The 17,027-nt window shown below is 41.1% G+C and overlaps 1 protein-coding gene across 1 annotated transcript in view; it reads left to right on the top strand.

Moving 5' to 3' along the window:
• uvrag (UV radiation resistance associated gene) overlaps window positions 1–17,027 on the top strand; it is a 59,126-nt gene that overhangs the window by 7,911 nt on the left and 34,188 nt on the right. Inside the window, exons 7-12 of the mRNA XM_053846797.1 lie at window positions 3,320–3,425; window positions 5,921–6,047; window positions 11,855–11,939; window positions 12,702–12,789; window positions 13,824–13,884; window positions 15,349–15,514. Of these exons, the coding sequence (XP_053702772.1) occupies window positions 3,320–3,425; window positions 5,921–6,047; window positions 11,855–11,939; window positions 12,702–12,789; window positions 13,824–13,884; window positions 15,349–15,514 (633 nt within the window). The remainder of the gene's footprint in view (window positions 1–3,319; window positions 3,426–5,920; window positions 6,048–11,854; window positions 11,940–12,701; window positions 12,790–13,823; window positions 13,885–15,348; window positions 15,515–17,027) is intronic.

Below are 17,027 nucleotides of genomic sequence, written 5' to 3'. Positions count from 1 at the left end.
TAAGAGCGACTCAAAATCACTGTTTATGCTATAAGTATTTATCAACAAGCCTTAAGGTAGGCTGTGTAAGTGTGGTCTGTGTCTTACCTCACAGATATGCTCTTGTATTTCACTCTCACTCCCTGAATTTACTGGAGAAACTTCCCTTTTAATTCTTCCTGATCAGAGCCACATGTTGCTGGCTTCTCCTGATTGCTTGTATGTGCTCCTCTGCAGAGCATGAATGTATGTACAGTATGTATCAACAGAAGGTGCTTTAAGTGGTAACGCAGTGTGGAGGGTCCCCTTGTACTCAAGGGGTTTTCAAGGTGATAATGTTTTCCTGCAGAAAGCTCCTCAGCTTGAATCAGCTACAGTTGTCAGCCGCGGTTCAGTGTTGAAGTCCCATTATAAACATACAAAAAGGGCTCGAAAATGTCGCCTTAGCAACAGCAGCTACCACACCATCCAAATAGAGCCGGAGTTTACAACCAATCATTATGCATAAGGACATGGTGGCGCGTGGTTGTTTTGAGTTTGTTGTTTATTTGGACCAGTTTTTCCATCCTTTTTTTAAACCCAAAGAGCAGACTTTGCCTCATTAATGTCATTGAAAGCACTTGGGATGCTATAGTGTGGACGACATCCTCCCTCTGGTCTGCAGATATCCGTTATAAGTCAGCTCACGGACTAGTGCGTGCACATTGTCCAACAAAAGCAATAAATTCTCAGTGGAAGTTATAGAACATCACTTGAGCCTGCGTTCTTCACCAGAGCTATAAGAAATTCTACATCATTCTCAGGCGTTCGGATCAGCCGGTGTCATGTTGTGAAAACAAATGACATGATATCCAGCAGTGAGGCTATTAAATCTGTCAAACAAGAGAGGCGATGGTGACTAAAAACTGAAGTCCTCTGACATGCTATGTGTTCATTTAGCCTTGCTTTGTACAACACGTATGCACATAGAAATTTCACAGTGCCATTAAAGAGGCCTTCATAGTAACTTCTGCGATGTATTTATTTTACTGAGGTTTTCATCATAGTATCCCAGCCAAGCTTCCTTTTATTATAGCCTTGCATGAACAAGAAAGCACAATATTTCCCAAGTCTTATCAACTTCATTGAGAGTGTTAATATTTATTTATTGTGTTCCTCAATTACAAGCTTGTGTAGTTCAACCACTATCTGTGTACTGTATGTGTAGGTGCTTGCGTGCCTGTGCAGCTGGGTTCAAGGGCGAAAATATTTCTCACAATATCTGTTTTGATTCGCTGCTCCGCGTCCATCTTGGCTGTGTGGTGTGAACACTACCTCCAGCAAATGATAAAGAATTAAAACCTATGGCCTCGAGGAGCAAAAATGTCACTCGAGAAGTAATATCTTTCATCTGCTGTAAATAGAGAGAATGGCTGATGGAGTTGAATAGCAAGTGATCAAGTGTGTTGACATTCTTTAGCACTGAGATAAAGGCAGACTTGTTGTCGTTTTACTACTGTGCTGTTGAGTGTTTTGTCTTTACTGTTTTTGATGGTGGTAGATATTTTATTGCTTCTTACAAACCACTCACTTTTGAAGCTGTTTTCATTTGTAAGTTGATGAGCTTACTGTAACTTTGACTTAAGTCTGAAATAAGATTCTTCTTTGAGATATGGTATTTTGGTCTGACTGACTGGAATCCACGATGCAAACAATGTGAGCTATAACAAACTTGACATGATATTTACCTGTCTGCGTCCCGCTGAATAGAAACATTTGAGCTAGCGTCTTTCTTTGTTTATCTCTGTCTATTCCAGTGCAATCACAAGATGAAGGATCAGAAAAGGGTGTATTAAAGGGCGTATTATTTATTCAGTGATCACCAACATAGATAATTGAAAAGCCAATTGAAAGATTGAGCCAATACAAGTCAAGATATGAAGATGTGTATTCATGGTGTGATATATTCCGCCCTTCTGTGGCTTGTCGTGAAAAGTGGGCCACAAACAAATCCGGTAAATTCTTCATCAAAAGTCTAGATTAAGTGCTCCATGTGTTAACCGTCTTAAACGATTTCCATCACCACTCGCTTTATCTGACACCTCGTCCTATCTGGGTGTCACAGTCCACCGAACCAACCCTTGTTTTCTGATGTTTATCGGGATCAAGGCTTGAGAGCACGGCCAGAGTCATAACTTCCTGCGCCTTTTCTCGTGAAATCGCTTTAAGGTCTCTTTCTTGCCTGTGAAAAGGAAAACTGTCATGTTTTGAGAGGAGATGTTCTCCCGGATATGCGTCGGACTGTGTCTTAAGAAACCACCCCTGCCCCTGGCTGCTCGTGTGAAGAGGATGGGAAGGCATTAGGCCAAGATTTGGGCACGATAAGGTGGCAGACATGCAAGCGAATCAGTGGAAGATAAGTAATTTCCCCTGGGGAGGAGAACATATCACCATCACCTAAACTGATGAACTGTCAGATCACATTTGCCCTGATGCTCTCACTATCTCACTGCTGTCACAAGAACGTAACCTTTAAACACCATCTTGGTGGTTGGGAAGAGTGTTCCTTCCGCCGAGCTAATTTCCCAAATAAAGGGACAATTTACCCCATCGTGCACCACACTTGTCTGCTCTTACAAACAACTAACATTCCAGCCGGCTACACCTGAGGAACTCTTGCTTCATGCTCTAACCACACTGTCACTCATCTTTTAAAGCTGTTCACCTTTTAGAAAGACTCAATATTGCATGATAAATAGGTTGTTAAGCATTGTTTATTTGTTTGCCAAATAAATTAAAATGTGTTGGTCAGTTGATCAGCCAAATGATTTTGATAAACTAAGGAAGTTTTGTTTGGGTCTCCAGCCAAGGGAGGATCTTTATTTATGTCCAAGTAGCTGTGTTTGATTTAAATAATGTTTGCTTTGCGATGCTAGCTGGGAGTTACTTACTTTCTAGAGACAATGTCTGAACCTTTGTTATGATTGTTGTGGTTTTTAGTGTCCTGGTTTTGCTGTGTGAACTTAGAAAAGTCTAAATGAATTATTAAGCTTTTTCTTCTCGGGGACATAATTTATATATACTTTTCATGTATGTGGCATCACGATGGGTGTCTGTGCCCAAACAAAGATGAAGTCAGTCCGTTCAGAAGATGAACAACACATAAAACATTGCCTCTCACATGGTGACAATTATGTTTCTGATCATATGTGTCAAGTTTGAAAATCATTCTAGCTTTAAATCATTTTATAATGGCTTTTTTGTGGCTTTTCTTCAACCGCTTTATTGTGATAGATCCTTTCTGTTTTTCCGAAGGAATGATTTAGAGAGTGTTTTCATTGGTTACACTGTCCATTTGCAGGCTTCACACCGCCCAGAGGGCGATCAAACAGACCCAAGTCACAGTGCAGAAGATTGGGAAGGAGATTGAAGAAAAACTAAGAACGACTGCGACATGCACGGACCGGGTGAGTTTTGGTGGCCATGTTCACGTGAGAATTGCTTCAATGATTTCAGTGGACTCCTAAGCAATCTTCAAAGTTTGACTCCAAGGGAATTATGGACCTCTACTGTATCTAATGGTTCAGTTATGTTTTCACTTTAGATTACAAATGATTGTACTTTGTAAGTGATATATTTATATGTTCTGTGCGTTTCTTTTTACCTCATTAATACATCATTTTGACTTGTAGGAAGTATTTTCTGTAACACTATATATCATATTGAGTACTTTATTATTCTATCTCCTTTCCAACATTGGTGGTTTGACATTAAGAGTCTTTCCTGCTTCAATCCAAAGAGAGTTAGTCAGTCTGAAGTTTTCAGACTTGAGACGGTTATTCAAGTTCAGCAAAAGCTTTGGAAAGAATGGAGATTAGGACTTAAGACCACAATGGAACAAACCTAAAGGAAACAGAAATACAATAGTTTAAGACCTTCATGGTTGCCCTTGATCTTGAGCTGCAGCATTGGCCTCCAAGTTGACTTGGGGCTAAAATTAACTGGCCAGCTTCAGTGCACCTGGATTATTGCCTACCTGGCTTCGCCGAGCAGTTGTGGGCTCTCCACCTGGGCACTTCTGAGCTATCACAAGGCCTTTTCTCAACCTGAAAGCAGCTGGACATAAAAAGCGTTTTCGCTGCTCAGCTTCAAAGGATGCTTTTCAGAAACATTCTTTCTGATATTTCTCTTCACAGAAACCTTCTTCACACCCACTCCATGCGTCCACAGGGTCTTGTGAATCACATAATCTTTCCTTTTTCTGAAAACTTAAAGTGCTGCATTGTGTGGCACGTCTTAAAGCTTCCTCCCTTCCGTCTTTGTAGAGCTTAGAACTACTCTGACTTGTAGCACAGCCCTTAGATCAAAGAGGGAAGCAGTGGAGGCCGTCGACCTCAGAGTGCACCCTCTCACCCACACTCCACCTTTAATTCTCAAGTTATAACATGCCTCCCCACACATGCTGCTATTTACGCAGCTGACCCATAGATGTTCAGTGTGCAGTAGTAGCATTGAGTCTAGAAATGGATGATAGTCATTTGTGTCACACACACAGGACATTTTGCCATAATGCTTTCCCCAACTTCTCCCCTAACCTTAACCATCTAAAAAATGGTTGACCTTAACCAGGCCATAATAATGACCAAATTATTTTGAAGTTTTCCTTGGTCCTCACAGGACAGGATGGACAAGTGCACTCACACACACACACACACACGTTTGTATTGCTACCCCTGTGGGGACATAATGAGGTTTCTCATTGCCATAACCTTGTTCCCAGCCTCTCACCCATAACCTGACCCTCCAAAACACATGGCTCACCTTAACAAGGACACTGAACCAAACTGAAACCCAGTTTTAATCACAACTTTATTTTGAAGTTGTCATTCTCAAGTTGAGGTTTGGACCTGTGGGGACCAGCGAAAGGTCCCCACAAGGATAGGCGTGTGCCCTCACACACACACACACACACACACACACACACACACACACACACACACACACACGCACCTGTGACCGTCTCGTCAACTCTTCTCCATCAGTGAAAGTGTTTGAGACTTCAGGTTCGTGCCAGAGACGGTAGTGGTTAACATGCAAACATCAGGGTGTGAGACAAATTGAGGAATGGAGGCTCTATCAGTTTTGTCTGCAACGTCAGCTCCTCTGTTTTCTACATGCAACAGCTCAAGTCTTCACGAAAAAGCATATCTATGTTTTCTCTGATCCACCTCGTGATCCATATCAAGGTCTCTCCGTTTGTTGAAGTCCCAGTTGGCAAAATACAGAATGAATAACAAGGTTATATCTCTGTCCCTGCCAGCATGATGTCCTTCACTTTTTCCCACTAGCAAACACAAATGTTTTCCATCGAACCTGTCTGCAATAAAAGGAATTTTATTTCAGCTTCTTTTTCACGGATACTTTAATCTCCTGGAGACACAATTCTCATAGTTCCAATGAAAGAATGTTGTTATCCTGGTCATACTATGATACTTGTATATTTTGGTATTTACATTTCTGACTGTACAAAAAAGCTGATACAGTTTGCATGATACCAGGCTGGGTACACAGAAAACAATTAAAATGTCTTGCCCTTCTGCTACTGTTTATCCCAGCTCCTTCTGAGTTTCATGTTGTTTCTGGCTTTCGTATTTAATTTGGTCCGTTTTCTGCTGCCACCAGCGCTTTCTGCTATCCCAGGAAGTTTACTTGTGCCTTTCTGTTTGAAAGATTTCGTGAGAAAGCGCCAGCATTGAAAAGCTCACGTTTCCAGTGTCTTTCAACTAGCAATTTGAGCCTCAATATTAAGTGAAATATGGGATTATTGTTATGACGTGTGGTACGCCTGGACACACACACTTGGTTATTTAAAGAGCTGTACTGAATTGTGTGTCTGTCCGTTATCTATTTATTTTAATCAGTTTTGTTATCCATATTCTTTTGTTCTGTCTGTTCGGTGCAGAAAAAGGAACGTGAATGTATGCAGCTCCGCATTGCGGTGCTTCGGACTGAGCTGCAGCGGCAGAGAAAAGCTCTGGGCCGGGAGATCGACCAGAGGCAGAAGGACAAACTGCAGCGTCAGAAGAAAGGTACTGACCAGTGTCTAAATGCTGTAATATGGCCCCGTTCCTCCACTATCACATTTCTACACATTTCATCACTCCTTAGTGTACAAACACGTGTTGCTTTTTTTGTTTGTGCCACCAGCGAGCGCTACAACAGAAGAGATTCATGTTATAAAAATAATATTTTGCCAATGTCAACATCTAATTTTGACTTGCAGGAAATTCAGTTTCAAACATGTTGATCGAGGTTTCAGTGAAGCCTTGCAGCGGCAAACTGACTGTGTGTGCTGTGTTCTTTGCGAGTAAGGAAGCGCAGCAGAGTGCAGTCGAAAACACTATGACAAACAGAAAACCCCTGTCACTCTGTCAGTCCACGGATTGGGGTCACTCAACACACGCAGCCACATGGACACACAAATGTACAGTATATAAAGTTATTCCTGTGGTTGGGCCGGCCTGCGCCAGGCCACGAAGGCAACACTGTTTGTCCAGTGGTGGCATTTAATTAACCCTGTGAAGTCTGCTGTTGCCGATTTCTGAGAACCTTTTACTACTTCCTGCAAATGATCAGTCGCATTAAAGGCAGCTGCTTTTGGACTTTGTTGTAGAGTGGCAATGCAAAAATGAGCGTAAACTATTACAGTTTTCTTGCATCTGTCAGTCAAGCTATTGCTGTCCAGAATTCTCATCCTGAAAGCACAGAGTGTCTCCAACTCAAACAAATCATTTCTGGATTTTGACACTTCCACTCTCACTATAATGACATTTTCAATCAGTCCTGATGGATTATCTGGCAATGCTCAACTTCCAAGATCAACACGCTTGTTGATGTTGCATGTGATGTTGTAACATTTATTGGAAGCGTGGAGTAATTTTGGCATATCCACCAGTTAGTATTGTTGCTGCAGATTCGCAACAACCAGGAGGTCCAAATTAGATATGCGTTTTTGACAACTCATTCTCACAGCGAAGGCATCACATATGGACTATTATCCATAATGTTGTCTCAGAAATTAGCCTTCCATATTTCATATTCCATTTCAATGGAGCAAAGAGGTACCTCTCCTGTGGCATTTTGTAATGCTGAGTGGTTGTTACTTCCGTAGTGATGTTACTTGGTATATATTATGAATGAAACGGCAGATCAGATGCAGACCTGTGTGTTGGCAGGTATCTTGCGATACGATACGTATCCCTATACAGGAGTGGCAGTGCAATACATTGTGATATATTGCAATGCTGTTGGTTCAGCAGGGGATATTCTGATAATACAATATATTATGTGCATCCATGTTGTGACGTCAGTGCAGTTACATTTTCAGCCAAAATACACAGAGAAACAGAGTACACAGAGAAGACACTAATATTAAACGCATCACAAATACAGCAGCATATCCAAGTATCTATGTATTCAATATAGATATAGCCGACTAAGACGGTGTCAATATTATTGTTTGGTGCAGAGCAGTGCACCTTTTTTCTTGAATCACTTTCTTCTCATATGAACCATAGTTCTTCTCTATTTGCTTCATTCATTCGGGCATTATCAAAATTATATTTCTGGTTTTCCTCTGAAGGCCAAACAGATTGTTGTTTGGCTGGGGCGATCGCTCTGAGTGACTGGTCAGGGGATTGGTGATGACCAGCTTAACTTAGATTTGCACATGCATTCAGAGTGACACAATCTCACTCAGTAACACAACACTAAAAAGGTCGAGGGCAAATTTCCCTTTGTCCTGCAATCCTAAAAAATTGGTTTCTAATCCCTGTCCTCTTTATCTGTCACCACTGCGTCTATAGCCATGGGAACCCGGAGTGCTCCGTCCCTGCCTGCTTTTCTTTCATGGCCGTCTTCCAAACTGGACAGGTGCTTATTAGGAAAGTGATGGGAAAATCCTAGTTCAAAAAGGGGGCAGGGTACCAAAACATATATTCCAAATGCTATAGCTGCAAAGATGAATGCCAACATCAGGTGATATATTCTCATATCCCTTAAGAAGAAGCCAAATACCAGTGCTCTGAAGCACTGCCTGTCCATGTTCATGTGTTGCGCTGTCGGAAATGTCCTGACCCCAATTACAGACTGAACGCTCTCCAACATAAGTGTTTATAGAATTGAATTCTGCAGCTGATTTTCTGTCTGATTATATTTGGATTGGAACCATATTGTTTTCATTCCCGAGATTTATGGAGGTTTTATCAATTGTACCTTAAATATAGTTTCAAAACACTGCAATGGAGGTAATTAATTATCCTGTTGAAAGGTACAAATCTGCAGAGGTGGAGATGAGACTGGTTTGTTTATTGTTCCAAATTCTATTAGATTGCATAGTTTAATTTTGTTCAAATTTGTAACGCATTCTCTGATTTATTAGAATCATACTTTTCACCAGGTTTTATTGATGGTTAAAATGCAGATCATTGGTCAATCGTTGATGTAAAAAATTTATGTCAGTGTTTTCTTAACTATAGGATCCCGTCTTTATCTATTACCATGTGGTCTCGCCATCTCCCACGCAGCCACAGGGCCATTAACAAATAACTGTTATCTACTGAAGCTGGCCTCTTTCAAAACACACAGGCCCTGTAAAGCCCTGAAAAAAAAAAAAAAAAAAACATACAGTGAGGGCCATCACAGATGTGAGCATAAGAACCAGACGCTGGAGATGAAAGTTGAATACTGCATACTTGTGAAGGGGCTATTATGCCTTGTGAATGACTGATTCCTGTTGAGCGCTCGTCGTTGTTGCCGCATGTGTTCCTTCTTTACGTTTTTAAAGACACCAAAAGAGCATCAGCACTCAGTCTTATCGTGACGACAGTTTAACAGCGAGTTGCTTAATCCCTGCTGATTTAATAGTGGTGAAATCATAGAAGCAGGGAAGTTGTTGACTTTTCACTTCTCCCACAAACACACACAATCCATAACAGACAACATGTGACCATGACCGCAGTTTTTTGAAAAGCCTCTCACAGATGTGTCGTTTCTTTCCTCCCACTTAGAATTAATAGGCTTGGTGGGGTCACACTCTTGTCATAATTTCCCCCCTAATTTCCCTCCGTCCAACCCGAAGACTGCCATTTGTTACGTTTGGTGAAGTAACTTTTTCACACGCTCTCTTAGCAATCTAGAATTACGTTTACGTTTGATCACTTAAATGTAAGTGTAAGTGTGTAAATCAGAGGACATCTCTTAACACCACTTAATAGTAAAGAAGCTAGGTAACATTAAAGTGGAAAAAAAAAAAAAAAAAAAAAAATATATATATATATATATATATATACAGGTATATACTTCTTTACTGCCTGTTAAGATGGTAATTGAGTTGTTAAGAAGTTGTCCAGCATGTACTGTCTTGAAATGCCTCCACAGTATATGTCTTAGCAAGTATAGCATAGTAGCAGGTTTCAGGAATGGAAGGAATAAAAGATGGATGGTGGAACAGATAGGGCCAAGCTCGGCATTACATGAAAGCACTGAGAGGATGATCTGCCATTCCTTTGATAATCTGATGGAGATACTTCCTCAAGCATCTGTTCTTTTACATCTCACTGCCTTCCAGCGCGTCCACCCACATGATGCCAGTTTGAGCAGAAAGCAGGGATGAGTTATGTGTTGTAACACAGGACCCCCTCACGTAGTTAAGGGAATAATCTGATAGTTCATGACTTGCGTCTGTCATTGGATTTGATTGAAGTGGAGTTGCATCTGTGCCGAAAAGGCTTGAGCTGATACATTTTCTCAAAGCAGTCACGTATGCTACTTGTTGAGCCGCGGCTCGATGAATGATTTGCGGCGGAGTTTGTCTCTTGTCACCAGACGACTGGAGTCTATCAGTTAAGAACACCCCTGAAATGCCTTGAGAGTGGATTTACGCTTAATAATGAGGTATCTGTGGCCTTGTAGAACAATATTCTTAAATGTATATCAATCGCAAAAAAGGAAATTTCAAAAGTAAATAAAATGAAAATAAATACCGTAATTTCTGTACTATAAGCTGCTTTTTTCCTGTGGCCTGAACCATGCAGCTTATACAATGATGCAGCTAATATATGGATTTTTACAGGCTGAAGAGCGTCATGCTGCCAAAATATTGAGCCTCATCTCATTTAATTTACCTTAAAGTGCTCAAAATGTGCTGTTTTCAACCGTATGTCCGCAGCTCTGCCAACAGAGCCAAGGACCGGATACGAGATGCAGCAGCTGAGACCAGCTTTGATATGTGACCAAAACCATGTGACCAAAGCACAGCTTTGGACACGCGGGTGAAAACAGCGCATTTTGAGCACTTTAATGTCAATAAAAGATGTGACGAGTTCATGATTCAAGTTCAGAACATTTCAGAGTCAGTCTCCTTGCTGGACTCTGTTTTCAAAACCAGTTTAGAAGTGATCCTCATGCATTTTTGAGCACCACTGATCTTTCTGCGGCGCAGACAGCACCACTGCACCACGGTTTATAGACTGGTGCAGCTTATGTGTGAACACAGTCCAGTTTCCTTCTTAAATTTAGTGGGTGCGGCTAATATTCTGGTGCGCTCTGTAGTCTGGAATTTACAATACATAAAAAAATGGTTTCCTTTGATGGCCCAACCATACTCTGTTTCAACTGTTGCTGTATGACACACATGCTAGTGTTGGTCATTCACGTGCTTAATCCATCATGGCCTCTTGATGAAAATGCCTTTCGATGTTCTATTAACTCCTTACTGGAGGATGTGAGTACAGTTTCCAAGAGTGCGCCGTTTGACAAGTGTTCCTGATGAACAGAAGTTGCGACTCGACTCCGAAGCTCTTTATCATATATGACCCTTCGCTTTCACGTCACACAGAATGAAGCTGGTGGCCTTTGGGAGAAATTCATTCTGAGAACCTCATCGGTGTTTATGTTCACAGGCGGAACATAAGGCTGACCATTTTGTGATTTTTGGCACACAGAGCGTTGATTCCCTCGTGCTCCTCATTACCTCAGGCTGATACAATGGCCCAGCTGTTGCACCTGATGCTCATGCTTTTCTACTTCATTTCTTGGCCATTGGTGTAAAATGGACATGAAAGCTCTGAAGAACACTTTACTGTTTGAACGAACAGAACTGCAGACATCATACAAGAAGGCTTTTGTTTGTTCTTTTTTTTTTTTTGTTGTTGTTGTGAAACCGAATGTGAGGCAAGTATAGCCTCGGAGAAATATTTTGTCTCATATAAATTAGATATCTCAGCTCCAAAGTTTATACAATACTCAGCGATTGTAAGCTTGCCAGTGCTGTGGTTTTGGTGCTTCCGCGGGCTGTTTCTGTGCCGTTCCTTATCTGTCAGATTTTTTTATTTAATTGCTCTGATCTGTATTTATGGATCCAGGTGAATCCTGTCATCATGTGCTGTCTGGTGTGAAAAGGACATTGTTTTCAAAACAACAGTTTGATTTTAAGTCTAACTCTGGATCACAAGAAAACATTGCTTGTTCAAGTTCAGCAGAACACATCACAGCAGAATCACATGCTCACACATGATTGTCTCTCTATCTTAGTGAGGACCGCTCATTGACATAATGCTATCCCTACCCTCTCACCCAAAACCTCACCATCCAAAAAAAAGTGGCTGAACTTAACATTTACTCTTAACCAAACTAAAACCCAATTATAATGACTTGCTTATTTTGAAATTTTAACCCTCAGAATAACAAAGTGAGTACTGGCCAAATGTCAGCACTTTGCAAAAATGTCCTCACTCTGTTGGTTAAAAACTCATACCTCACAAAAATAGAAGTACAAGTACACACAGACACACACCTACCCCTAATAATTTACCCTGTTTGTTTTTGTCTCTGACAGAGGAATCATTCACGGCTCAACATGAGACTCTGACGGAGGAGAAAGATTCTTTAACCAGGCTTCATAAGGAATGCACAGCCAAGAGGTATTTTAACCATCAATTATCTATTGCTTTTATTTATGCCGCGGAGACGTGTGGCCCTGCATCTTCTCCCCATCAGCTAGCTAGACATCGCTCGGGGCTGAGCCAATATGTTGCTCAATGATACTGATTTGGCATGTGATGACACCCTCCACCCTGCCTCCCACAGAGCTTCGTTCAAAGCCACGGGATGTTTTGCGGCTCACACTATTTGTGTTTGTAAAGAATCTTGTACGAAAATTCTCCTTTGCTTTGTCTTGGCCTGTCGACAGCCTGTTTCATTTAAAACCCTTGATACAGGTTTGTTTGTCGGAGATGAGCCCTGTAATCAGAGGTAGTAAACTGGAGATCTTAATAGTCCGACATCGGACAAAGACAGAAAATGAACTTTGACATTTACATCTGTTTAATAGCCAGCCATGCACAATAGTTTGTTTTCAAGCCAAAACAATCTCTGCTTGCACTTATGTCAACTCTCCAAACAGATCCTGAGTCTGATCGTATACATTTAGTTTTGATGCCTGAGATGTTAAGATGTGAAAAGTTCCTGTAATTTCACAACTATTGTATCAATAAAAAGTGTTTTTTGTATTGCTTTAAGCATTTGCTCTTTCCCCCGTCACTAGTCTTTCAGCTTGGATTCTTTCAAGTTCCTCCCTTCCTTTGACTGTAATCTCAACTTTGTTGACACTCTAGTGTTAATAATGGATTCTGAGCAATTGTTAATATCAATTTGTGTCATCTTTGTCTGATTTGAACCTCTAGGGAGCAGTTCCTTAAGTCCAATGCCCAGCTCACCTTCCGATGTCGTCAGCTTCTCTCTGAGCTTTCATACATCTACCCAATAAATGCGGTAAGTTTTTGGTAGATCTCAGCCTGTCAGTCAGTATGTTTATTTTTTGTAAACGACTACCATAAATTCCGGACTATAGAGCGCATCAGAATATTGGCCACACCCACTAAATTTAAGAAGGAATAAGAGCGCTTGCTCATACAAAGGCGCACTTAGTGTTGTAGTACTCGAGTTTGGTCTTGGTCTCAAGTCCAATCAAGACTGGTGCAGCTTGCTTCAGCTGACACCTGATTGGTTCACCAATGTGTGCACCTCATTTGTGAATCAGATTTAGACTTACAGTATATACTCTCTAGGATTTGTCTCGGTCTCGACCTCTAAATGTCTCAGTCTTTTCTTAGTCTTCATCTCCAAATACCTCAGTCTTGTCTCGGTCTCAATACTCTCCACTCTCGATGATGTCTTGGCTGATGTGGTCTTGACTACAACACTAGCCACACTGGTCGATAAGCCGCGGGTGCAGTGGTGCTGTCTGCACCGTAGAACGGTCAGTGGTGCTTAAAAATGCACGAGGAGCACTTCTAAACAAATTTTGAAAATGGGGTCCAGCATCGAGGCTGACAAATGAAACAAACTGTTTCATGTTCTGAATGTGTATCATGAACTCCTCACATCTTTTATTGACAATAAAGTGCTCAAAATACGCTGTTTTTGTCCTTGTGTCCAAAGTTATGCCACCACAGCTGGTCTCAGCTACTGCTTCTTGTCTAAACCTTGGTTTAATGGTAAATAAAACGTCTGTGATTTCATCTGTTTAATGTGACAAGGTCCAATATTTTTGGCATCATGACGCTCTTTAGCCTTTAAAAATCCATACATTAGCCGTATTAGCTGCAGGGAAAAAAGTTGCGGCCTATAGTCCGGATAATACGGTATGAAAGTATTTCATTGTATTCTTCTGAAACGTTTTCTCCAAATGATTTGGCCAAAGAATTTTTTCCCTTAAATGTACACCACCAGACTAAACACTTGGAATGAAAGATTTCTTGTCTGATCATCGTCTTTACATCGAAACCTGTTATTTACATCCACAGGCAACTCAGTCGGATTATGTTATCTGCGGAGTGAAACTGCCAAACTCTGAAGACTTCCAAGGTAATTTCCTCCATGTTGTGTGTGTGTGTGTGTGTGTGTGTGTGTGTGTCATGGTTCCAGTCCACTGATCAAACACATTTGTCTTGGTGATTATCCCCACTTAAATGTCGGTAGCTATGCAATTTAGCCGGTATGATCTTGAAGCTGATGAGATCATCGCTTCACATGTTCTAAAAGCGTAATTGTCACGTCCATCAAATTTAATTAGGCTAAACTATTGCTGTGCTTGGATACAGCACAGCAACCTACAAAAATATGCATTTCATCATCAAAACCACATAATAGAATATTTAAATTGTATAATAACGTAATTGTCGCATCAATTTTGCGTCAATAGAAAGATTGGGATCATTTTTTATTTCAGGAATTAAAGTGTCCATGTTTTTGGAGCAACACGTTTTGGTCTGAATGGGCATGTAAAACTGTCTGCAAATAAGTAACAAACTTGGTGAAAAAATGCACACTAGATGTTTGAAGGAGAATAGCAAAGTATTGTAAATTTTTGCAAAACAATATGGCTCCGTTGATGCATCAGTTGTTTTATTTGCAGCATTGAAAATGATAGACACAATGTCCAGATGTTGTTATCTGGAGGAGGACCATAGTTGCAGCAACCTGTCTGCACAAATGTCTCCCTACTCTCCTCTATTTCGGCTGAAAAGTGTATAGCTCTTTGCTGGTCACCCCTACCTGTTGCTGTACATTTGTATCTGCAACCATTCGTTCTTCCCCTAAGGTGACATGTGCTTGTTCCCAAAGCTGCACAAAGGGACACAGAGAAGTGAATAAACAAGCTTGCTGTGGATACAGTGAACATGTGTTCATTCTTTCTTTATTTGCATTGTGGTTTTTAAAATGCAGTTGCTGTGTTGTGACAGCAGCCAAGAATCCTCTGACGCACGTCTGTCCTGCTTGAAGCCATCTAACAGGAAGCTCTTCGGAAGGCGGTTGCAGCTAATACCTCCATTTTGACACATTGCTGACCCTGTGTCCAATTTGCGTGAGGTCTTTCCTAAATGAATCCTGATCAAGTCCAGAACTGTCTGAAGATCGGCTGAAGTGGCCGTCCAGCAGCCCTACGGCAGTAGATGTTTCACATTTAAGACCAGGGTCAGGGCTAGTTGAAGTCCTAATCCATCTCAGAGTCAAAGTGACCATCAGTGTTGTCATACAATTCAGACTTTACTTGTCAGCTCAGCCTTGCAGGTTGTCAGGGTTCTCCAGTTACGCCTGGAGGTGATGCTGCTGGCTGCAGGTCCATACTTGAAAATGCTTTCATTATTGGGATGCGGCAGTGAAAGGACTTTCAGATGTTAAACCATTGTGTTGCTCCTTTAACATACATTCCCGTTATAGCTAGTGCAATAGAAAAGTAAATGTGGATTGTACAGGCTTATTGATGTTGGCTTAAGACTCTTTTGTTCAATTTTAGTCAATGGTGTGTTTCTTTTATGTCTTCTGCAGCAAAAGACGACGGGAGTGTGGCAGTTGCTCTCGGGTACACGGCACACCTGGTCCTGATGATCTCGTGCTTCCTGCAGATCCCTCTTCGGTATCCAGTCATTCACAAGGGCTCACGCTCCTCCATTAAGGACACCATTACTGATAGACTCACAGAGAAAGAGCGAGAGTAAGTAGACCGGCTCGGCCAAGTCAAACACAGCACTCATCCGTGGCATCACAAACTTTGTCATCATTACAAAAGCAGGAGTCCCAGGGCCCAAATGCACATACTCGCACACAATTATTTTTTTATGTTTTGTGGGGACATTTCACTGACTTTCATGTTTTCCCCACCCTCACCCCTTAAACACAACCTTCCAAAACAAATGGCTTACTTTAACCAGGGCCTTCACCAAACTTCAATTCAATTATAATAGCCCAGTTATTTTGAAGTTTTAATCTTGAAAATTGAGGCTTAACCTCGTGGTGATCGGTAAAAGGACCCCACAAAAGGACCCAAATAGCAAAAGGTCCCCACAAGAGGTGTGTTAAGTATAGCAATACTAGTTTGCACGCAAACACACACACACAGGATTAGAGAGCGCCCACGGTGGTTTGCCTGCACAAGCCCAGGTTAATGTGACACAGTCAAGATCTTTTTTCTAGCGGAGTGTGTCATACATGCAAGATCTTAATGTTTTTTCTCCTTAGTTTTAAAATTCGATTGCAATTTTTAGTCTTTGGAAATGCGCCATTGTTCCTTTCAGAATAAATGTAATCATAAAATATGATGTAAAAATAAAGAATAATTTTTAAATATATTTTATGGGGCGATATGTAAGATGAAGTGTTAGCCTCATTCAACCCCTTAGAGAGGAAAATGCTTTAAATAGGCAATAAGATAAATGAATACGTAAGTCATAATGATTCTAAAAATGTTTAGTGGTTCACGCTGAATTTGGCCAAACTCGGGCCTCACACTGGTGCCTCAATGTACAACACATTTGCCGAGCAACACGAAATGTTGACACAGTGTTGACATATTGTTGACTTAGTAAGCCGCGAAGCCATGTGAAACTCTGCCAGAGTCGTCAGTTTCATCAGCAGTTTCGAGTGTTACGTGCACTTTAATCATTCTGAAATAAAATGATTATTTGTTTCTGTTATGGTCCTGTAACTATGCATCCAGTCACGTGCGGAATTGATATAATTGCTCAAGTATGTGTTGCACACGCATATTCACATTCCAGACATACAAGAGCCTCTTCAATAGGGGAAGCGGTGAATGTGCTATAATCAGCTGCAAGGCTAATAACTGTGGATGTGGGGCCTTGTGATTTCCCCTGCGAAACTCTATAAAATGGATGCGTTCAAAGTACCTGTGAAAGATGGTAAATATGGACGTTCCAAATCCTGTTGCTACTAGTCTGGTCGTGACATCATCATGCTGAGAAAGCGCCCCGTGTGAGTGAGAGCAGAGGCAGCTGTTCTGCTGATGGTGTGGTTTGTGTCGTGACAAAATAATTTTGTGTTGCGTTCCTCTTCATCCCATCACGTCCTATTCAAACATAGAAGTTTGAAGAAGGTTTTAGAGCTTCTTAACATTGGTACGGTTTTATTGAAATGACATGACATTTTTTAAATGACCTTTTTTGCAGTTCTTATAATGATGTCCTTCAAGCTAGACCAATTTCTTGTCA

This window comes from Synchiropus splendidus, chromosome 17 (assembly GCF_027744825.2).
Source record: "Synchiropus splendidus isolate RoL2022-P1 chromosome 17, RoL_Sspl_1.0, whole genome shotgun sequence".
Taxonomy (NCBI): Eukaryota; Metazoa; Chordata; class Actinopteri; order Syngnathiformes; family Callionymidae; genus Synchiropus; species Synchiropus splendidus.
Note: the sequence above shows the minus strand (reverse complement) of the source record. Positions and strands in the feature narration are given on the sequence as shown.